At 35.1% G+C, this 24,940-nt stretch overlaps 1 protein-coding gene across 10 annotated transcripts in view; it reads right to left on the reverse strand.

The window, feature by feature from the left end:
• Positions 1–24,940, reverse strand: part of RGS7 (regulator of G protein signaling 7) — a 237,837-nt gene that overhangs the window by 134,029 nt on the left and 78,868 nt on the right. For all 10 annotated transcript variants that reach the window (XR_008429773.1, XR_008429774.1, XM_053937363.1 and 7 more), the window contains exon 3: positions 158–254. Coding sequence is in view for 8 of the 10 variants with exons in the window: in XM_053937363.1 (XP_053793338.1) it covers positions 158–254 (97 nt within the window). In the remaining 2 variants the exon portion in view is untranslated. The remainder of the gene's footprint in view (positions 1–157; positions 255–24,940) is intronic.

Consider the following 24,940-nt stretch of genomic DNA (forward strand, 5'->3'; position numbering starts at 1 on the left):
AAAAACTTCTATAATTAAACTACTCAAAGGATAAATAATGTCTCCTCCAGACCAGATGACTGTGGATTCTTAACAGTACTTATTTAAAAGTGTTTCCCACTAGAGCATACTCTTAAATAAAACTTTAAAATAGTATGAAATTAACTTTGACTCTTACCAGAAAAGACACTGGGAATCTTGGAAAGAAAACTTTTCACTGTACGAATAGGAATCCCATTTTTCTCATCTTGCATGCGGGCTATGACATCTTCCATCTGAATAGAGAAATAAAAATAAAAATAAAAAAAAGAATAAATAAACCCAGCATTATTTCCTGAAATAAATCTCCAAGAAATCCTAGATCAATCTCTCAGAATGACAGGTCCCCTCTTTATATTTCTTTCTTTAATTTATATTCTCTATTTTATTGAACATGCTAAAACTGCAAGTAATTTATTCACGACAGACAGTAAAAAATATATGTATTCAAGGACTCTTGAGAAAGAAACAGCAATGCAGAACAACTTAGTTAAAGTTAGATTTAGTTAAAGTACCTAAAAAACTTGTCAAAAACCATTGTTGGATATTAAACTTCATGTCTTGATTGTTTTAATGGTATTGTACCACATATAAAAGCAAAATAGACACATGCAGGCTTTTAGGGGACAGAGAGTTCTCAAATAGAACTTTCAAAACAAAGTAGAGCTTTTAAGTTCAAAGCTAAAATTCCTTCTTTTCTTTTGAGAAGGGGGAAAAAAGTACAACATGTTGTAATTCCTGAAGACAGTAGAGCCAGAAACCTAAGATTTCTTTGTAGGTAATAATGGAGTAGGTATAAAAATATTTTCAATCCATTTTATGATTTTCTTATGTATATATTTTTACATTAGCTAGGTTTTCCAATTCAATTTTTAGGCTAATTTGGACCATACATTCTATAAATTGTGCCCAACTCAAAGTCCACTTTCCTATGAACTATGACCAGAAAACACATTCACTGGAAAACAAAGAATATTCAAGTAGAGTCACTGGCTTACAATGCCAGTTTTTATTTTTCCTATTTCATAGTTGAAGTTTACAGATTTGATAATTTCCACCTTTCTTTCTTTGAATATCTAACTTCTCAAAATGTTCAATGAAACTGTGATGAAATTAATTACAACTATTCTTTCTTTTTTCTTAAATCACCAACATGGTCCATATGAACAACTCTGTATGACAGGGCATTTTATACTCTTTTATTATTCAAAGTTTAAAAAATTTTTGTATGTCACTTCTGTACCCCTAATAGATTCCCAAAAAATTCATTAAAATTTTCTGGCTGGGCTGTGCTGTGGAAGCAGAATAACAGATAAAATTCTGCCATGCTCTGTTTTCCCCTAAAATCTGATGTCCCACATTTGCAAATAGCAAACCAGCATTGGCTGCAGCTGTGCTTTAATTGGCCCAATAAGAGAGTTATATAGAGCCAGGAAAGGGAACAGCATTTGGTGTCACCAGTGTACTTGGGAAAAAGAACAAATATCCATTAAAAAAAAAAAAAGCACAAAGTCATTTAGCTTGACTGCTCATGAAAAAGCTATTTATGCATAGAGTGTCCGGAGGTTCCCATGTTCCATGTATTTATATATCACGTATTAACAACCTAAGGAATACAAACCCAGTGTCATTGTCCAAACCAAAAAGTAAACACAAAAAGTAGATATTGTTAGCAAGGTGTGAAAAACTCAGTCTATTGCTCAGAATTAAGCAATGTGCAAAATGTAATAGAAGAAAAGAACCAATATTCATCTGTCATGGAATTTAATTATTTAAATAGAAAACGTTATTAATAGAAAATTGTCAAGCATATCTATGCTTGTCAACCATTGTCTGTGAAATGGCTGTCCCTACATTTTTTATCCACATAGTAACTGAAGGTTTGTATCAACTCCTTCCAAATTCTGTTGGTAAACTCTCTTATTTTGCCCTTAAGTGAATAGAAATTCGCTCAAATTGAAGTAAATATTTTTGCTGATCATATTTGGTGATAAATTCCACAAATGCAGAAGGACAAAGTACAGAAGATAATTTGTACATAAGGCAACATGCTAAAGGTATATTTGCAATATAATAAGGATTGCTACAAACACAGGCCACACTTCCCAAACATAGCATTACAGGTGGAGAGATGCAGTTACTGCTTGCTCAAGAACACACAAGTTCAAATGTTAAATGCCCAGGGCTGTCAGTAGTCAGTCTTTTGACAGCACATGGAAGAAATTGTTAACTAGTTAACATACGTGTTAAACATATGCTAACTGCCATTTACATATGCTTTCCTAAACTTTCTTCATGGACAGGATTGAATTTACACAGCATAAAATCTAACTCTGAGAGAAACTGAAGCTCTGGGAGAGTCCTCTGGTTTTGATTAGCAAAGTGAACTCTATGGTGTCTATAAAAATTACACCTTCCCCTTTATATCAAGCTTATATTATTGTTCTGCGTTGGGCATGGATTCTGTCAGTGCAAAAGGCAGCTCACACAACAGAGAGCATTATTCAAAGCTGCCTGGATAACTCAGTGAGCAAAGATTATCTCCTAAGTGAGCAGGACTGTTCTGAACACACAACACAACAGCAGTCCACTAATCAGATACAGTTGACCTCTTGCATGGAAATCTAAGAAGTTACTTGTGGTTTGTGGTTATCTTAAATCTTAAACATAAGAACTCTAGAAAATGAAGGGAAATTTAAAAGAAAAAAAAAGTTTAAATTAAAGATTCAAACCTATATAATCCAATATAGGCAGGAGCAGTTTAACTTTCAAAATATGCAGTTGCTGTTTCTGTAACAGCTGCTTTAAATTCAGCGATTATATAACCTCTTCCACTGAAAACCATCAAACTCAATTATATTTGGGGAGCAGCAGTTAAGGCACTCCTCTGTCATTCATCAACAATGACCTAAAACAATGAAAAGGGCAGAATAGTTTAATTACAATGATGAAAGAAAATTTTAATCTAATTTTGCTCAAGAAGCCTAATCTGGGAAACACATGCTGCTGCCTGATATAATAGTTTTCCTTCCTGTATCATTGTTTGTTTCTGAGTCACCTGATCGAATGCTCAAAAATGAAATAGAAGCTTCTTCATTTCACCTCAGAATTAGACTTTTTTCTATTAATATGCTCTTACCTAGCTAAATCTGTCTGGCCCTTGTCTTGCAGTGGGATCCTTTTTAATCCTAAACATTCTCAAGTAACTCAAACTCACAAATAATTTGCCTCCTGATCACTCTGCAAATGAAGGTCAATATGCTCGAGAAGAGGAAGTTGTATAAGCATATATCTTAGTTTTTCAGTCATCATTATACATCATTAACTGGGAAAGTATAGCTAAAAAGACATTTCAGTGCAGCACAGATCCTACAGAAAGCTTTCTAAACAAACGTCTTCTTCAAAAGATGTGCCATTTTTTTTACCAGTGAGGTAATTCTAACCCTAACAAAAACTCACTAAACTTCTGATACATAGACAACGCAGAACAAACTTACAATATTAATATTTAAAACTTCACTTGTCTCCTTGTGAAGATAATTTGCAGCCTTCATCTTGACATGTAAAGACTCTGTGAAATCTATTTCAAAGTCTAACTCTATGACAACAGTGACAATGCATCTTCTCTAAAGCAAGGAGGCAGATAAAAATATCCTGTAATAGAAGGGTCACAGGATTCAGGAGCTATTGAACAATGACAACTGTGTTTGCTCTGAACACATTGGGAGCTAGGCATGCCCAACTTACCCAGGAGCAGAACCAGTGGAGGTCTTGACAACACATCAGGGGCAGTATCCTTTAGCTACTTACAGCTAAATGAAAGGAATATAGCTCCTAAGAGCACAATTTTTATGGTTCTTCAGTGCCACTGTGCCATGTCATTTGTGGGGGGAAACCCTGAAACCTTTAAACTCCCAAATATAAATAAGAATTGCATTGCTGCTCATCTGCACATCTTGCAAAAATTATCAACTTGAACCATAATTCCGCATCACCGCATCTTAAGAACTGGTTTTGGTTTGGGTTTTCTTTTTTTCATTAATTCAAACACAACAAAAGTGAAAAAATAAATGTTTGTTAGTACAGGACAAGAAGGTTGGTTTTTTTTTTTTCCATTAAAATTGAGCCTAAATCAACTCCAAATAAAGATGGATACTAGAAAAAGTAATTCATCTGGAAATAAACTAGTTCAAGAGATACATGGTAAAAACTTGAAGCTTTGCCCTACTTAGACATATACAGATGTCTTAATTTGATTTCTGTCCCTTAAAAATAAATAAATTCTGTGCCAGGGAATTAAGACTATACTCAGGAACACCAAAATGAAATAAGCATAATTTTGTACTCAGCTATCATACATCAGAACGAGGATTGCTCTTACGCTGGGTGTACTGGGGTCCACCCACACTACAGCTTTCTTCATTTTGCTAAAATCTTTTTTCTCCTTTTACACAAATGCAGGGGTGGAATAGCCCAGTGGAACTAGTTACAAACCTGATCCAAACTTGTTAAAAAGCACAAAGAGTCACAGTATATTCCTTACAGTATGCAGCATGTTTCCTTAGACATTTTCTCCCCTCTCTAACACTTCACAGAGTCCAAGGTCATTAGTGTAGTTGGCCAGAAGGTCGCAAGAAGTTTTCCTCAGCCTGTCCCCTGTGCAGAGACGTACAGTAAGCAACATGGGCTGAACAAACCTTGTAGGGTAGGAGACAGATACAAGGTACCTCACAAAGTAAGGGCCACTTTTCTTCTGACTGCTTCACTGACAAGCACAGGTACAGGCAAACTGATTGCCAGAAAAAAATCAGTAAGAAGTAACCTTGGAGGTGGAGATAGAAGGTTAATGGGACACCTTCAGTTTACCCAGTGTATGAGGCAAAGTTACCAAAGTAAAATAAACAAGCTCAGTTTAAGAGTGCTGACAACTCTTTTTCTAAATCAAATGTGTAGAAACAAAATAAAATCTTCATGTCAAAGATTTTAGCATTTTCCATTTAACGCAGAATTGGATTTTTTCAACTCTTTATTCCTACTTGGTATGAAAACCAAGTTTAAAATATTCAGAAGTTCAGAAAAGTACATTTCGATTTTTGACTAAAATACAGTGCTGAAAGATGGCTTGAAACATGTAAGACTAACCAAACTGCTAACGACAGTCACACACAAAGTCTCTGAGCTTGCTGATATAAAAGCAGTCAGTCATGAGTTTTTCTAAGACAGAAATATTGCATCTCTGGTCCACCAACACAGGAAACAGCCCTAGGTACTATCTGATGAACATTAAATTATAGAATAACTTAATTAAAATAATACAAGAATGACTGATCTCATTCTTTTCAGAGCCTCTATTTGCTGAAATAATTATTTGACATCATAAAATCAAATGAAAAACCAACCCAAAAGTTTCCAATCATATTAAATAGATGAATTGGAGATAGTTTAAATAGCCTAATTTTCTCCATGTACCTATGATGCTGGCACTTCTGCCTCATGTTTCTTTCTTTCTGTATATGAAGACACTGGTGTGAGCAAATAGTTATACTCTGTCCCTAAATAGAATACCTGTGGTGAGTGAAAGGTGTTCTGACTTCACACATAGCACAAAGGTTTGTACTGAATCACCCATCATTATCTGTCATTACTCTTAGGGCTTCATTTGTGCTTGTCAATGTGAATTTCTAATTAAGATTCAAATTTATTTTCCCTAATTATCCATACTGTTGCAGATTCAACATACAGGTAATGTCTCAGACTGGTTGTAAAACGAGAGTGGTACTACAAATATAAGCCTGTGCTTACATTAAATGAGCACAGGGTAAACTTTTGGCATTTATTAAGAATAATTAAGGTTATTTTGAATATATTTGAAAATTGACACCAGTTCTTTGCAATTATTTTTGAGTCCTAATTAAATGAACAGTCCCACTGGGCTTCTCCTTACTATCAACCCTGTATGTTCATCACTGAACTTGCATGAATAAGATAAGCTCTGCACACTTCACTGATTTAAAACTGTGGGTTTGAATGATAATTTTAAGCATGATCCTGTCTTATTCATGTAACTAAAATGCTGACTCATCAAAACCAGCATTTCATTTAAAAGGTTCTTGTAGTTTAATACAAACCATACAAGGATTTCTTGTACTTTTCAAATACTTATTCTAATACTTTTTGAAAGAAGGACAACCTGAAAGCATACTTTGAGCTCCTGCCATTAACCTGTAATCATGTGGCCTGTTTGGAACTAAAGCTGTCAGTGATCCCTAGGTAAAGATTGAATAAAGGGTAATCCCCATCATAAGAAATTGTACAATATGGAATGGAAAACCTTGAAGATACCATACAGTACATTCTGTAGGTAGCAATTTATGCCAATAAGTAACTATCTTTTCTCCTAAGGACTGCTAGACTTGAGCTCATGGTTTAGTGCACCACTCTTTTTCTCAGCTTCATACACTGGGTAAACAGAAGATCTCCCAATAGCCTTCTATTTCCTCCATCATTCTACAGTTATTTCTCACTGTTATCTCTTTGGATAAGTTGATCTGAAAACACTTAATACTGCATTCCACTCCCCCACCAAAAAAAAAAAAAATCTTCTTCATTCTAATTCAGAAAAATAGTGCGAGTTTGCTTGTATCACTGTAATTTTTTTGAGAACTCAGCGTGTCAGAACACTGCCAACAAGCCTATAAAACTGCAAGGGCTATTACTCTCGCTCTTTTCAATTAAATTTTTACCTCACCTAAGAATCCTACATCTAGATATACAAGACATACACCCAGTTCACTGAATACATATCAATGCTATATAGCTTGATTGTGATGAGCAGACTGAAGTAGTTTCTAAAAACAACTCAACTGGCATTACAGAAAGATCATATAACTTTGGAGAAATATATCACACTGATTCAGCTTTGAAATCAAGAAAAGGTTATAGAAAATGCTATATTAAGTCTATGAAAAATTAGGCAGTTGGCAATTCCAGCTCCCTAGCTCTCATGAAAATGCAATTTCAAACAACAAGAAGATATCTTAAGCAAGAAAAAACGCTATTTTTAAATTAACCACTTGCAAAATAATTTAGATATTATTTAATTTTTTTTCATAGTATTAATACTTCATAATTTATTTTTACTCTGGCCTTTCTTAGTCAAGCATTTTCTATATTCGGTCAATGTCAAAATCAGATACAGCAAATATAAAAGGCTATGAACTGATGCAAAAATTAGTACTTTAACTAAATGGTTTTCCTGTTTAAATTCTAAATAAAGAAAAGCATTTCCTTTCATTTACCTGTTTTTATTGGAACTTAGAAACTGTTAATGGAAATTAATTAAAAAGACACATTTCTCAAACCTGGAATGTTATTGTTTCACAACAAAATCAGAAAGAGCTTCCCCAAAGGAGTTAAAAAACACATCCAGATGGTGAAATTTCAAAACCACCTAAGTCAATGATAATTTTGGAAATTGTATTTCTGCTTTCAGTAAAATAATTATTTCCATCACATGTATGAAGCTTTGGCTGGAATGACAGAGGGAAGAGAAGCATCACTGTAGACACTTCAGAAGAAAACACAGCTTGATGAAGGAGGTCTTGGTGAAGGACTATTTTATTAATAGAGAGATTTCTGCAAAAATACTTCATTCAGAATGAAATATGTATTTTTAAAGCCGCTAAACCTATAAATTATTTTTATTAATCTGTCATTCCAAGATTTGAGCTTCTAGACAGTGCTACCAGAGATAGAAATAATATTTCTTAGGCAAAATACAATTTTTTAAAAATACAGTCTTTCAAAGTCAAGTTGTTTCCTGAGTTGTACTGATCATTTATAATATGATGGTCCTGACACTAAAAATGAAGTCCCCTGTACATTTCAGAAACCGAGAAGTTCAATGGAAACCTGACCTCTGAGATCACAAATGGATCTTCCAACACAATATTAGAAAAGTGGTCAAAAGGTTTGATTTTTTTTCCAGAAAAGAAAAGTAAAATTTCAAAATTCAACAGAAAAAAAAAAAAAAAAAGCACAGATTCAGGTCAGTACAGAGGCTGGAATTTAAAAGAAGAAAACAGATGGAGACATTATTGTAGGAGATGGAAAATAACTAAATAAGTTAGCTTATGCATAAGTAACTCAGATACAAAAATGAATTGTAGCCAATAGTACATTTTGCCTTCACAAAAAACAGTCACAAAAATATTAGCTATAACACAGTTATGACACATTCATCCACCTAACAAAAAATGTAATGTTCCTCTGGAAAACACTTATATTGATTCCAAAATATTGTCATTTAATTCTAAAGTCTGAAAAAATAATTTGATTTTTTTCTAAATTGGTATATCTTATGTTATCTTTTACTAATGGTTTTAAATCTGTCTGGTTGATATCTTTTCCTCACTTGTCAGATGATCCCAAACATTACAAAGCCACATCACAGCAGCAGATCATTTTAGAAGCAGCTACTGTTGACCAAGGATGAAATCTTTCTTAAAAAGTACAATATCATTATCCTTCAAATACTGGTGAACAAAAAATTAATTACAAGAAATGTTTCAAATTACATTGACAGAAATAACATTTTAGGGCAAACAAGGATAAGTATTTTGGTGATTTCTGCATTGCTCTCTGGTGGGGGAAGACTGAAGGAGGTAAACTGATCTTCCGTTAATATTTCAGCATCTAGAGGACAGAAATACTGTATAAAAATTTCATTTCTTGGTCCTTGAAATTGCTCTGAGTCATTAAACTCCATTAAATATAGAAGTAGAACTGGTACCATCAAAATAAATATTTACAAGTGACTATTAAATCATGTTCTTGTAAAAAAAAAAAGGGTTCTTAATTGTATTACAGTATGGAAAGCTTTCAGTATCAATTTTATTTGGCATTTAAAAAAATAGGCTGCTGATGTAATACAGTAATGTAGCATTATATGACAGATGGACTGGTTTCACAGTAGTCTGTTCACCCTGTCACACAACTTACTTGAAAACAAATATTTTATTCTTACCTAATCTGAATAAATAGACAGTTGTGGATGTTCTAGCTATGTCAGTTCTTAAAGCATGTTGAATTCACCCATTTTCACTTAAAGAACAATGTAAAAGAAATGAAATTAAATACTGAACTATTGATCTGCCAAGTGAACAATACAGATAATTAATGGATAAAGTCCACAGAAAACACAATCATGGTACATTCTCTATGCAATTAAAAAAAATATCAAGACGAGTACTGAAATGAATGAAGCAGAACATTTACACCTTTTTCACATAAATTCTAGCTACCACCATCCCAATAACACCAGCACATTTCCCCCCTTATTAAAAGTCTTATCATCATCTCCCCTTTGAGCCAGCAGAAGCCCCAGGCCTGATCATATTTTTATTCCTCTTGAGAAGATCACACACTCTAGTACTAATTTTCATTCTAAAAAGCAAAATTATTTTATATAGCTCTTGCTGGTAGCAGTTCAGGAGCTGTAGTGCAAACTATAGGCTTATGTAAGACAAGCAACGCATACAAATATTAGCCTGCCCTTCAGTGACAAAAATTATGCATTTCTACATGTCAAGCAAATTTTTTAATCTCTTATTGGCTACACGAATTAGTCAAGCTTTTCATCAATCAAGAACATTAGAAGATTTAAGAAAAATAGGTCATAGGTCTTCTTATTCAGCAAGCAGTAATAAAAATAAGTTCTACATACATTTAAAAACAAAAATACTGGGGTGAATTTACGTGGAAATAAACAGGTTTTTCTGAATTGGATTTTACAGTTTTAAAATGTATTTTAATTTGATTGTAGAAAAACACCCAAACAAAATGTATTTGCTATGAAACAAAACTGTAAAATGTAATTTAAATAAGGAATGGTATTTTGCAAAGAATTCCAAAACTACCACTATTTTATTTATAATTTCTCAGCATCTCCAGAGTTATTCCTGTATAGGATTCTAATTGTAACAGCCAGACACTAAGAAAAATTTAAAATCTTATTTTCCTAAAAGACAGGAAATATTTCTATGGCATTCACAAAATCCTGACATTCTTCTAAAAATTACTGAAGTCATAGAAAAATAACTTGATTAACAGAATGTAGCCCATTGTTTCCTTTAGGCGTTATTTGGAAGAAGAGAGTTAGCAAGAATTTGCATATGGGTTTTTGATTTTACACAGTGAATGGGCAAAACAGAAATGAAAATTCCTTATTTACAAATGAAAGCTACGTTAGCCATACTCTTTGATCAAAGTAGGCTTTCACAGGAGTTTTCTTAAAAGAAATCACTGCTAAAGAGCAGTAATGCCAGTCCACACTTGTTTCAATTGTACACAGTTACCTTACAAACACACAAGCCAAGACTTCTTGTTTCATTGCTTATAATTTACCTGATTTCTGTCTCCACCATGGAAAAAGGATACAGTTTGTTCTTAATCCCACTCTAAATTGCTGTATTTTCACAAGGATCCTCTGCCATGTAATGATTTGGGAACAATCTCAGTAAAGGCTTATTTATCAAAGCACTTAAACTGTTCATAAACATTAAGACTGAAATTTTCTAAGAAAATGGAAGCAACTAAACACCTAATCATTAAAAATCAATGAATTGACATATCAAAAGACAGTGGGTGACATAGTGTGTACGTTCCAATGCTTTTTGAAATAGGACCCCATTCCGATGTGACATTTCCCAATTTATATTTTGGCTGGTTGCAGCATAATTAGGAAAAGCAGAACATTTTATGATACTTCCTTTCGGTTGTATACAGCAGTTGCATCAGCTCTAGTACCCCACTGGACTTGGACTGAAGGAATTAAGGAAATTTAAAATGACTATGTGCCTTTGTCTTATTTAATTTTTCTCTGTTTTAAAAACATGAATTTTTCTTATGAATTCAGTTGTATTTTCCCAGAAAAACCAACCATACTTTAATCTCCTTTGGAATAAAGAAAGCAGAAAAGGCTAAGTTGCCATCAAAACACTAGAGCTTTTGAATTCTCATTATTTAGACACTTAAAAGCAAATCAGGTCTGGATGTTCTGTACTTGTCCAATTTAGTCATAGTTTGACATTTACAGTATCTACATTTTATTTTCCTTTGCAGTCATTTTCCTTTTGATTATAAACATTCTATGTCTTTATTGTCAAATCACATTTGTGCCACAAAAGCAAGTAGAGCAGCAGTCATTAACAGATTTGAAATATGTGAGCTCTGAAAATTTTGAATGGCTATAAAACCATTTCTTTATTCTATCTGATACGCAATTGGGAAAGGAGATTTTCTTTTGTTATAAACAAGTTCTGGTATTCACATACTACTATATGTATGCAATGAGATTAGAACAATATTAAAATCAGACACGCTAACTTAAGAACCAGAAAAAGGAAACGTATTTGAGCGAATTAAAATTTAAAAACATAAAACCAGGAGAAATCAGAATTAAAGCCCACAAATTCATTTGTGAAATTATTTTTTACTCTAGAAAAAAGAAATAGGCAAAAAAAAATGCAGGAGAGAATTACAGAACACTATTTTTTGGTCAAATTTTATTTTGCCAGAAGGACAAACTCATTCTACTTACTCAGTGCAGTGAGCAGTATATATGACATAACGCTCACTGGAAGTTTGAATGCCTTAGCCACCTTTCTGTCAGCTATAGGGGTGGACAAGGCATTCTCAACCTCAAATCTCTCAACTAATATGTAGTTGGCTAATTTGAATACTTGGAAAAGTCAGAATCTCTGTAATAGATCCAGTTGGATCAAACTGTTAGCATGAATGGGAACAATCTTAATAAAAAGTTAACTTTCAGAACAGAAAGCTTGATTGCAATAAAGCCATTTCTCACTTGAAAAATCGCAAGTCTTTTGAAAGAGATTTTTTCCATCATAAGTTTATCTGTTTTACCAGCTTAAAGGATGGAAAGTAACCAGGTTTAACAACTGAAGCACTACTTCAGTTAATCCTGTATCTGTGTTAGGAAGCATTTAGAATGACTTGTCTCATACTGCAAATAAAAATGAAAAATGGCTAGAAGAAATGAGACTTACTAAAAAAACACATATTTTCCTATACAGAGTGATTACACTGAAAGAGATCTCCACACTAATAAATTAAAATATAACAAATAGAAGTAATGTGCCAGCACCTATACCTTCCAAGCAGAAACCAGAGATTCCTACTTTTGGCTGAAAAGAGGTAATACATTAGACAACTAGTCTTTACCTGGAAAAATTAAAGGACTGCAGATGTTGTGTACAAATACAGAAAACCCTAATTCTGTTCTTTTCAATGGCTTCAAATAAGGTCAGAGAAAAGTAAAATACCCACACACAAATAAGATTCCTCTGGCATTTAGAAAAAACAGAACAAGTTACATTTAGCACAGGAGTCACTTAACGAGGACTTGAGAATCCTTGGTTTTCTTCTCCACTTTGCTACCAACTGACCTTTGGCAGGTCACTGTATCCTCCAGTGGCTGAGAAATGTGAAAGACAACTAAGGAAACAAACGTTAAATAATACACTTTATAAAGTTTTTGATGTGTTGGAGCAGTGTAAAGCTAGGTAAAATTAAAGCATACAGATTTTGAAACAAAATGGAGTTTCTTTCCGTTCCAGAAAGCTGCAGAGTCCTGACGCTTTTTCCCACCCTATGTCTTCTCAGAGACATAAAGTCTACTGTAGTCAGTGAAGGCACTTCCTTTGATATTTTGGGAATAACTATTAGCATCACTAGGCATTGGGCTTCTAAATATTAAGTACTTCACGACTGTCACAGCACGTGTCCTTTTTCTATCAAAAGCTAAACTATTTATAACATTCCAGAAATTAAAGAAGTCGCATTCCATATGCAAAACTACAAAACTGTATTTCTGTATGGTCCCCCCTTACAACTAACTTACCCTCTTAGATGTTGATATCTTGAATGCATTTAATATGTTAAACTTAGCTGAGAAGTTAATTATTCTGAAGGAGAATGTTTAGACACATACTTGTTTACTGTATGTCTCTTTGTTCCATCATTTTCTTATCACATCCTGTTCCAATACACAGTGTTGCAAGAGAAACATAAGGAATAACTTGTACACTGAAATAGTTTTAAAAGGCTTTTATGTGTTAGACAAAGCTAAATAGGCAGAGGGAATCACAAGGAGGGCAAAGGAAAGATCCATGTTCATTATACTTTCATCTCCTTTGAAACTGTGTAGATTTGCATTTTAATTAATGGTCATCATACACACCCCTTAGCAGGATTTATTTTTTCATACATAATCCTACTTAAAGACAATTAAATAAGATCTTTGTAGTATAATACCGAAAAATGAAGTTACAAAAATATTCACTGTCTCATAACATTTGGCAAGACCTCCCAAAATCCAGCATCCAGAATAGGTGACTTAGGAAACAGCACTGTATTCCTAAACCTGATTTTAAAAAAAATCTTTATTTACAGATCAAACAAATTGTGTCTAGGGAAATCTTATAACAAAGATCCCAGATCTGATTGTTATGACAAAAATTACAAATTCTGACAAACACAGACATTACATTTCAATCATTCCTTGCTCTAAACAGTCTCCACCAGAGAGTCACCATGGTGCTTGTAGTACAGTCTCAAATATTTTATAGATCTGTTATCATGAGAGCTGCCATTGCAAGTTGAGAATTACTATAAAAAGATGCTGATCAAAGAGGATGGAGACTGTAAATTTAATCTCTGAATGCTATATAGTCAGCCTAGATAATCTGATATGAGGACATTCATGATACACTTGGTTCAGGAACAGTCTCGAAAATATTAACACCCACTGTATATCTTGCAGCCTAATGCAAACTGAATTGAAGACTTTTGCATCAGTATCCTGCTTTCAGCTAGGTAGTGTTAAATCCTTCTCAGTAGCAATTACAGTGCTGTGTTTTGGATTTGGAATGAGAGTGGTATTGGAAACACACCAATATTTTGGTATTTTTGCTAAGTCATATTTATGCCAAGTCAGGGACTTTTTTGTCTTGTGCCTTGCCAGTGAGGAGTTCTAAAAAAGAAACTGGGAGGGGGCACAGTTGGGACAGGTGGCCCAAAGTGACCAAAGTGATATTCGTCACCATAGAATTTCATGACTTGTACATAAACTGGGGGAATCATCCATAAATGTGGCCAATCTGGGTTCAGGAAGGGGAATCTGGCATCAGTCAGCAGGTGATGACCAATTGCATTGTGCATCAGTGTTTTTTCCCTTTTTATTATCATTATTATTATCATTTACCATTATTGTTGTATTTTACTTTATTTTTAATTATTACATTGTTCTTATGTCAACCTATAAATTCTACTTTGAGTCTCCTCCCCATTCCACCACAGTGAGAGGGCAGAGAGGTGTGGATTGAGCTAGAGGCTGCATGATACTTAATTTCCAGCTGGGCTTAAAACACAGTAATCAGGAGATCAGGTTCCATTCTGAGTTGTTTTCGTCCTTTGTAACATTTGTAAACTCCCAGAAGTGAGCTTAAACCTTGGATTAACTTTAGAAATTAGTTCTATAATGTCACTGAAAGTCTGACATTCATTCCTAAGCAGCAGTCCATTCTCCATACCAAAGTAGTTGTGAGCATGTCTTAAAAAATTTGATGCAAAATGGCTTTCTTGGAGATGGTGGAATATTGTATTGGTTTTAGATTTCTTATCAAACCATAGACTTAAAATTCTAAAACTTTTGTTATATTTATGAATCCACACAGTAATCACTTGCACATTTGACTGTACTTTCCAAATAAAATACATGCAAGAAATCCCAAGACACAGAAAGTTCATTATGAATAGTTATGAGATCAATTTGACCCAAAAAGGAGGCAGTTATGGTTTTCTTTATTTCCTTTTTTACTATGTCAGTTAGGCTTATTAACCTGTGAGACCACCCCCACTGTGTGTTCTAAAGCTTCTAAAGGAGTTGTAACAGCCAGCTGGAAAAGTGCAAATCAGAATTTGTTCTACAGTATGCATAGCAAAATGAGGAATCTAGACTTTATTTTAGGATCCAAGTTATTCCAAGGATTACATATTCCAAACCAGATCAAAAACTGTAATTTTTCACCAAAAGCTCAAAAGCAGCACAGTGCATGTCCTTTGATAGTCCTTAAAAACATATAAATTAAAAGATAAATCAGGTGTCAAAATATAAACATGTGGTAATTCCCGTAGTTTGTAAATACTAAACATTGTTGTTGTCAAACCAATAATCCTACAAGATTATTGCACCAGAACACCTCATTCATATCCAAAATAAGTTTTCTTCACAATGGTAAAGCAGTAAGCCACACTATTGAAATCAATTTTGAAGTTCATATGAAGTACAGGGCTGAGCTCTCTCTGGCCTTGCCCTGAAGCCTGAGTGGGGGCACAGCCCCAGGATGGCCCCACTTCAATCCCTCTCAGTTCACATGGAGGCAACTGGGACAGTGCAATGCCCGGAGGGCTGCTCTGAATACCAAACTGCTTTTGCTGCCTTTGCTCTTGCATCCTTATCAAGCACATGCATAAAATAATAATTAGTTCTTAGCCTCACTAATGCTCTTCTAATGTCATCTCAGATGCTGTTGAGTCCTTGACTCCAGCACTAAAAATCAGATTAATATCATTAATAAGTCATTAACATGAAGTTTATTTTAGAACTTCAGACATTACAGCAAGGCTCATGTAATTAAAATATTCACAGTAGTTGTATAACATTGATTAAAAACTTAACAGCATTTAGTACATTTAACTTCTCTAGATTTTTAAAATTTAACTTGCAGAAGTAAAAACAGGATCATTCCTTCTTCTAACTATATAGAAATAATTAATATTATATTCAAAGAAGAGGTAGTGATGATAAAGGGAAGTGTGGAAAAGAACTAATGAAGTTATAAAATATGGTCTATAAAGGAAGATCTGCACTGAAAAAGGAAGAATTGATATTACCAAAGAGGTAGAGGACAGATGTGAAAGACAGACAGGTTTTTGATCTAGTAAAAAATATCCATGTCCATGGCAGGGTTGTTTAACTAGATGATCCTAAAGGGCACTTACATTAATCTTTTGTGCTTCTACTGATCAATGAAAGGCAAAATAAAATGAGTATTAATGAGGATTAATATTTCATGTGACACACAAACTAAAAAAATTTAATTATATTAGGTAAAATGTTTAAGGCAAAGAAAGAAAGGAGTACATAAACGAATTGTGAGACACAACTCCAATTTAGACAAATAAAATAGATGGTTACTCCAGCTTCTGCAAAACATGAGAGCTCTTAAAATTTAAATTTAAATTATCTTTATGTTACCTATACTGGGAGCAAAGCACAGCTTTCAGTGCTGTTGCAAGAACCTCAATTGCAGTTATTAAAAATGCATAACACTATACTATTTTAAACACATTATTCAAATTCAGGTCATGCTTTCTCATCCTTGGTATCTTCAAAATTTCACTGCAAAAAGTCTGGCAGGGTATGACTGCTTTTGAGAGCTTTAGTAACCATTTAATGGCAGGGTATGACTGCTTTTGAGAGCTTTAATAACCATTTAATGGCTCAGGATGATGCATGACAGAGGAGTGTTATATATATTGTGTCTTTTGTGCATACAACTGAAAACAGTTCAGACACGGAAGAAGAAAGAAAATGAGGTAGTGGTTTTATGATGAAATCAAGTAATAATGAAATGAATGAACAAAAATAAATAGAAACACTTTTTGAAGAGAACCTACATAGCTGTGCATACTGAAACATAGTGCACAGACACAAAAACATTTTCAATATTTATCTCAGAACTTTATCGTAAGTTCATCCTTTCCCATCAAAATCTTTGAGAACAAAACCAGTGATCTTCAAAAGCTATTTTAAGTAACACTATTTATTTTTAAATGTATCATTTAAGTCTTTATCCAGTAATTCAATTTTATATTACAAATGTTGAAAAAAATTCTAAAATAGTACATTTTTGTTTCAAATCCATATTTTCTCCAGACACAGCAGTATAATTATTTCAACTTATTTCTTACTAAATGAGGCAACAGCATCTTTGCTATAAACTAAGACCAACAGGGATGCAAAAGGACGCTCAACAATCAAGTCAGGAAGTGGTGGAGTAGATGGGCAAACAAAAGCTGTCTGGGGTTTATCAGATACAAGAGTCCTCGTAATCAGCAGCACAGGACTAAAATGAGCCCACTTCAAGCATATCCACCTAAGTAAGGATGTGCCTACAGGAGAGCATTATGGGGAACACCCTCTTGCCTTTCCTAGGAAATCAGCACAGGGTGCCTCTCTGAAGTGCCTGTACACCAACACAAACAGCAAGAGAAACAAGCAGGAGGAGCTGGAGATCTTGGTTGCTCCCAGGAGGTTTTCGAAGGGCACTGATACTAACTTCTTGACAGATTTTCAACAATCTGAGAAGGGCAAGTGCTTCACAACTTCCCAAGAAAAAACTGGTTGGGCAGCAATCTTGGCAGTAGTGACCAAGCCTGATCACCTCACAACATGCATGTCCTCATCCCTCAGAATAACCTTTTATAGTGAAATGATATTTGTATTTTATATACAAGCCACTGAAGAAAGAGAATGTACCTAGGCAAAATTCTCCACACAAATACAAGCAGGCCCTACCTGTGCTCTGCAGCAATGAGCAGCCAAGTAGCCACATTAACAAAAAGACAAGAACCTGACATAGCCAGACTCACAGCTTTTTTCAGCTCAGGATTAGGTCTGTGCTCTGTGTGCAGCCCCAAGGCAGTGGGGGCATAACTCACTCACGTTCACCTACAAAGGACAATACATCTCCACTATTAGTAACTTGGTAAGGGCTGTGAAATAAATACAGGAAAAAGCAATAAATTTAATCCATGCTTCACAAGGACAGACTATAAGCAAGTTAAGCCTCTTTCCCTTCTTGTGGTGCCTGTCAGTACTTGCAACCATCTTCCCATGTTTTGAATTTTTGGGCCCAGGACACATGGACAGCAAAGACTGAGACAATTGACTTGAATTCAAAAGAGGTCTGCCATAATTTAAAAGAAATGGAATAAAATAAAACGTAGAAAACATCTCCATTTTTATAGTTTCCATCATTCTTCCACTCCTAGTGACAAGAGATATCTTTAATATTGTCCTCAACAGCTCAGGTGCCAAAAAGCCTATTTGATTCAATAATCCTTCTCTCAAATCATACACACAAATGTCACACACACACACACACAATTAGAATGGACTCCATTTGAAATTGATTTTAGATTTCCATAAACTCCACCTACATTATTCATACTTTATTACTTTCTGATCACTCAAGACTTTCTTTACTGTTGCTTAAAGGTGCAAGATGTGAAGCTCTTGTCTGTACCTCCTTCAGTTCAAGTATTCTGTTTGTCCTGGCTTTGAATCTCCAATGTGAGATTTACTTTTTTTTTTTTTGCATATATTGTAATTGATTCTTACGCATATATTATACTTGTAGCTTATCAGTTAAAAAAAAAAAACTTATTTTGATGCTCAATGTTCAGCTCATTAGGTAAGCTATACGATCAAATGACATTGTTAAATAACAGCGCAAAGAATAAAATAAAATCCACTAGAAATTATTTGCTTATACTGCAGCACATGTTACCATGGAATTCATTTTTATTTCAGTCATAATAAAGAATTATTCCAAAAGCAGCTAAGGGCTTATAAAATTCATAAATTCTTTTGCACTTGTCAGCAGAGCCTCTCACCTAATAGTATGCAAATATCTTTTTGGATTTAATTTTGGTTCATAAACTCTTTTGATCAATTAAATGTAATTGAACTAAGAGTGATAGCAATGCAGGAATGCTTGCTCAGATAGAAAGTTAAATGAGATGATCAATTCCTACCATAACATACAGCAATTCTTCCAAATTTGTGATTCAAGGTTTCACAGGTATTATTAGATACTTGCAGGGTTTGTTTTGTTTGGTTTTTTTATAGTACAATGCAATTCAACCCCAATATTTACAGCTAGTCTTCTCAACAATTCCATTTAAAAGCGTGCCACTATCTAAGCATCAACTTCAGCACTTTTTCTCTCTGTGCCTCTCTGCCTTTCCAAACGTAACCTACTCTTCTTTCCTTTCAAACTCTCATTGTCCTATCTGCCTTCTAGCTGTTGGTAATACATCCTTGAATTCAGCTAAAGTCTCATCTCTTTTCATCCAAAGTAACAGCAAACAGAACTCTTCTCTGCCTCCAGAATTCAAATTGTGACATTGCCAGGCTCCCACACAGTAAGTATACCCCATGTCATTGATTTTTCAGGTAGATTAAATATCTCCCAAGCAACATCTTGAAATTAAGACAGCTACTTGTAGACAGATGGTTGAGCTCTGTTCCAAATCAATTATTAATGATTTTGTAGTTACATAGATTTCCACAGCTTCTTTTAGATGCCTGAAAAAATCAAAAATCTATTATTGACAGATGATAAGCCAGCTAATGAACACTATGGAGCACTCATACAGCAGGATGTACTGCTTCAGAATGAGAGAGAAACAAATGCCAGAAAAAAATAGCATAAAAAAAACTTATTTTATTTCTTTCTTATTATTATTAATGGAGGGCTTGGTCTCTCCTAAGTACAAAGAACTGACTAGTATTGGTAATGAATCCTCTCAGGAAATCATTTCAGTTCAGGTCTCGAGCTAGAAGTTTTCCATTTTTTTGTGCTAATTCAGGCCTTTTTATAAATGTATGAAGACATTGTTGCCACTCATTTTCTTTCACAACTGAGCTACACCACAACCTTCTTATATCCAAGTTATTAAAGAGACAATCCTTAAAAGAAAAAGGATCATAAAGGAGACGGAAAGGAAACAGCAAGTTGGTACACCTGGACAAAAAATCATGTACTTCACACATTTCCCAAAAATTGCAAATACATATTCAAAATCTTCAGAGCATTTGTGCTCATTTACAGAATTATAATCTCAATATGACCATATCAAAAGACTAAACAAGTGTATACAGTATTTACAGATGTTTTATATTTTTAAAAAAGACATTTTAAAATTTAATGTTTTTCTAGTACAAAAAATATGCATCATGATGTATAATTTCAAAGAAACCCAAGCTTAAGCTCAAGATGCAGTTACCAAAGAATGAGTTTTCATAAAATAAACTCAATGAATATTGTATTTCTTATTTAAAGGTGAGCACTTCCTCTTACTAACGACTTCCCACTTTCTGCTCCTTCTATTGAAAAAGGGAGGTTTTGTTTGTTTTTTTTTTTACTTTTTTAAAATTTCAATTCTATTGTATTTAAAGTAGGTCTTTAGATACCAATATAAAGTGTTAAATAGTTCATATACTATAAAAACTCTCTTAATTCAGAATTATGAAAGTTAAAGAGAAGAGTATTTATTTCAAGTTTAGTTTTGTTTTGCATTGGTAAAATTGAGTTACAGAGTTCTGAATTTCAACCAGTCACAATCACTTATTGTGACAAAGGTGATTTATAACTTTTTTGAGGGAACTCAAACAGGGTCTCCAAAACAAAAGTGAAATACTCTGGCAGGACAACAACTTCTATTAATAATTCTGGATACTAAAAACCTGATGTTCTGGTTTGAAAGCAAAACCAGTGAGAGACTCCAAGTCAGAAATACAATTTATTAGGAAAAGAAAAAAAAAAAAAAAAGACGACAAAAATACATGCAATGATACAAAAAGAATACCACTGGCAAAGTCAGAATACAACCTGACACCCCTTTGGCCAGCGTGCTGGTAGCAGTCCAAATTGGACTGGCAGATGTGGTTGCTGTGTCTTCTCAGAAACCTGTGGAAAGGCTGCTTTCCTGTCTAGAAATTCCTGGATTTATCCAGGTGGGAATGCCTAGCTTCTCCCCCTGGGCGGAGCACCTCACAATGGGCTGATGTTATTTTGAGTCACAAGGTGTGTTCTTAATCACCTGTTAAACAGAACTGGCTCCTGGAGAGTGTTATCTCTGAGTCATGAGGCAAGACATTGATGGGCCGATGAACAGGAGATAAGGAAAACTGTCCAGATGCAACTGCTACTCGGATGGTAATAGGAAACATCTTGGTGCTCAGTCTTGGACACCTGACTACTTCAAATTTTCTTTACTCATTTTTCCAAACTGACACCATTCAATTTTACAGATGCGGAATGCTACACTTTCCACTGCCAGATAGAGACAAACTCAGGATTCCCTGTTTTCTGCTCTGTCTCACAAGCAGGGTGAAGGTAGTTCAGAGCTTTAAAAGAATAATAAGATTGTCAAGGTTGTAGCTGCAAACATCGTATCGACTGATATCAATGGAAAAATACTATTTCATTTTTTACTTTATTTCAGGACTTCCAAGCAATGAAAAAACAGCAACTGAGAACTGATTTGGCAGTTAGCTAAACTAAGAGGTAGAAACCTTACGTGTATAAGAATCAGAAAGTTACATAGTAGAGCCTATCACTGATAAAGAGCATTTCTATTATTTAATCTATGTAAAAGGTTTATACAACCAGAGACGTTTTTTCTCATGACACACTTTCTCTACTGTTGATGACTTTCACATTCTTATGTGTGCTGAAACAATCACTCTGATGTTGTATGCACTGATGTAGGGGCAGAAAGCTCAGTCAGTGACAGTAGTCAGGAAACGATTATGGGGCAAAAATTTGCATTCCTGGTCAGCAATGTGTTCCAAATAGACAGATATTGTACAGAGTGCCACCACCTAATCCATTTAAACTCTTGACTCTATCCAAGCCAATTATTTGATGGCAATAGGAGGCAATCAGCAGAAGGACTAGAGGTATTCTTTCACAGTAATTTGTTTGTAGTTCTGAGTTTTAATAGCTTTTCATTGCCTCTTTTTCTCTAACTCACCTAAAATACCAGAACACATTTTTCTTCTATCATAGGACTCTCAGCTTCAATCTTTAATTTACCAGCCCCAGGAAAAGTCTCAAAAGTAAAAGCAGATAGAATGAGAGAATATCTACCAATAAAATCCAAAGCACAGTGTCATTTCTAATTAGACTTATGACAAATTTTGCCATGCCAAGATCTTAAAAGAACAGATAGAAACAGAGAACACCTCACTATGGCTATGGAAATAGAAACATACCACTACAATGCTTATTTGGAATTCCAACTGCCACTACATTTACATAGTAGTAAGCACTTTACAGGTACACTTGCATTTTCTGTGCAAACAAGACTGAAAGAAATAGGAGTTTAGTTGGAAACACAATGTGATGGAGACTTCCAGTGTAAGTCTCTTTCCGCCGTGTTTCTGCCTATTCATACAATGACATTTCAATATTAACTGTTCTCTTTTACATACACATTCAGATTTATATGGACAGTTTATTCAACACAAGCCATGGTTTGGTTATATATGTTATGCATACATGATTATACACAGCATCAAAAAATGAGAAATAATAATAATAATATAAAGCATTTAGTAACATCTATTATAATGTGAATTTTAATAAAATAATTGAAATATTAAAATTCTCTTAAACAGAGTTTACCCATAAAAACTCAAACAGGAAGAGATTGCTTAGCTTCTATCAAGGAACCTAATAGTTCCAAAACCCAAAAGAAGGAATCTGTTTCAAAGATAGCATATAAATACATTTCTTTTTGTAGCCACAGCATACATGCTGATTAAATCTTAATTCTGTGGATGTAAGACCTTGAATTACTCCACAAGGTCTTCACTTACTATGCTGTCAATGAGCTGGGTTGCTGTGAGAAAAATTGTACAAGAGCTCCTAACAAGGGGCCCTGTAAGGAAGCACATAATCTACTGCGTGGGTGTCACGGATGGAGCAACTCACTGCACTTGTAAGAGAGAAGCAGCATTAAGTTTGTCGATATAAAACAGCAATTTAACAAAGGTGAATAGTCTCAGAGGTTTAACAAGACTCAATGGCAAGGTACTCTGCATTATTTACTCAAGAGAAGAGGGTCAGACAAAACTGAGAAAGGACCCCCTCATTCTCTAAACTCCTTTCTGAGGGAATTTAAGGTGTGCTGGATCCAGACCTAATCCCAGACTTTGCCAATGGTTTATGTCTAAAGAATTGTATGTGTACAATCAATCCTTTATATCACTTAGAAAATATTTCAAAGTTTTAGCACATTTATTCCCAATTCACTTACTGACTCAGCTCAAAGCAGTAACTTTGAGAGCTGTACCAGTTCAAGGGAAAATTCTGGCGTGCAGCCTTCTGCCATGCACAAAAGTTCAGCAGGCCCTGGGCTGAATAAGATTATTTACTTATAGTCACATTCACATACCAGTTGTAGTTTGGTAGGCACATGCTCAAACAGCCCTCAGCTGTTCAGCAAAGCTTATGGCTCTAACTGCTGTGTTCTGTATCTTCCCAGAGTCCAGTGTAAGCCAGAGAGAGCCAGTCAGACCACCACTGATATCTAGTACTCAAGCAAGGAAGAAAAGAGTGGGAGGAGGTAGTAGGCATACCATCATAGTGAACAACTTAGCAATGCCTTGACTTCTGAGTGTTTCCTTTTATATTCTCAGTATTAGCGTGTATCACCAAACACCAAGAAGAAAGACAACAGGAATTGTTCATCTTCCAATTTCTTAACCCCTCCATGTTTTTATCTCACTTCCAGAAACCCTTCAAGCCAAGACCTCAGTCCTGCTGCCAGTCCATTTCAAACCACCACAGCTTCCTACCTGAGTCTAAACTCTAGTTTTATGAAATGAAGATGTACAGCACTTCAGTAAACTATACCTGAAAACAGTCTTCACTTTAATATTTCAATTTGAAATGTTTCTACCATTTATTGTTCTCAAGTGTTATCAGCTTTTTAGTAACTGCCATAATTAGGTATAGCACTCCATATGGATTGATTTTATTTTTTAAGTTTCAGATGTTGTCATTTTACTGAGAGATAAAGGAGTCCTCAGTCTGTCACATAAAAGAGAGCAAAAAGAGCAGGTAAAATCTCTTTTTTTCAAGGCTGTTGGAGGTCATGGAATCAGGGGGATTTTAGAGAAATTAATATACATTTTTTAAAGCTGCTTCAAGTTCAAGAAACAGTTACCTGGCACTGCAGCCATATATGCCTTAAAAACTGCTGACCACAGTAGATGCCCAGGCTGCACTCAGCCAAGGCCGCTGATGGCATTTCAGAGTCCAGGCTGGTGTTCTCACAGCCTGCAGCAGAGACCTGTGCCCTAACTGAGGGATGCCCTCCCCACACTCAAGCTCACAGCAGAGGTGCTTATGCTCTCATCATTCAGCCTCTCTTTTAACCCTGAAACATTTCTGTGTTTCAGTGCCACTCAGCTAAAATTCACACCATGCAAAGCCTGAGGGAAACTTAATGGAGTGCAGCAAGCGCAGCTGAAGTGGAGAGTATGGGTATCCCACCCTCGGTCACTCCGAGTCTGCCATCTGTGGCCTTCAATAAAATGGCAGATTCCTTTCTCACTGCTGTTTTTTTAGAAGAATCACAGAATACAACACAAGCTGATATTCTGCTGCTGTAAAAATACCTCTGCTCTGGGCATCCCTGCCCAGGTACCAGGAGCAGGAGAGGCAGGAGCCGCCCCATACCAGGAGCAGGTCATGCCAATCAGCTCCTGCCAACCCACTGTGGGGCACAGCTGAGCCCCACAGCCACCCTGGAGAGTGCCTCAGGGAAAGTGTGTTTCAGAAAGGACAAAAAAATGCCTGTAGAGCAACAAGGAATGAGGGACAAAAGTGTGAGAAACAGCACTGGAAATACCCAGGTCATCCCAGACAGTGGGAAGTTGTGCCATCTGCACTGGGGCAGGATTCCCTGGCAACCCACAGAGGAGCCCAGCCAGAACAGGTGGATATGACTGCATATTTACATAGCCTTAAAGCTCCCT

The sequence above is a fragment of the Vidua chalybeata genome, chromosome 3 (assembly GCF_026979565.1).
Source record: "Vidua chalybeata isolate OUT-0048 chromosome 3, bVidCha1 merged haplotype, whole genome shotgun sequence".
Classification (NCBI taxonomy): domain Eukaryota; kingdom Metazoa; phylum Chordata; class Aves; order Passeriformes; family Viduidae; genus Vidua; species Vidua chalybeata.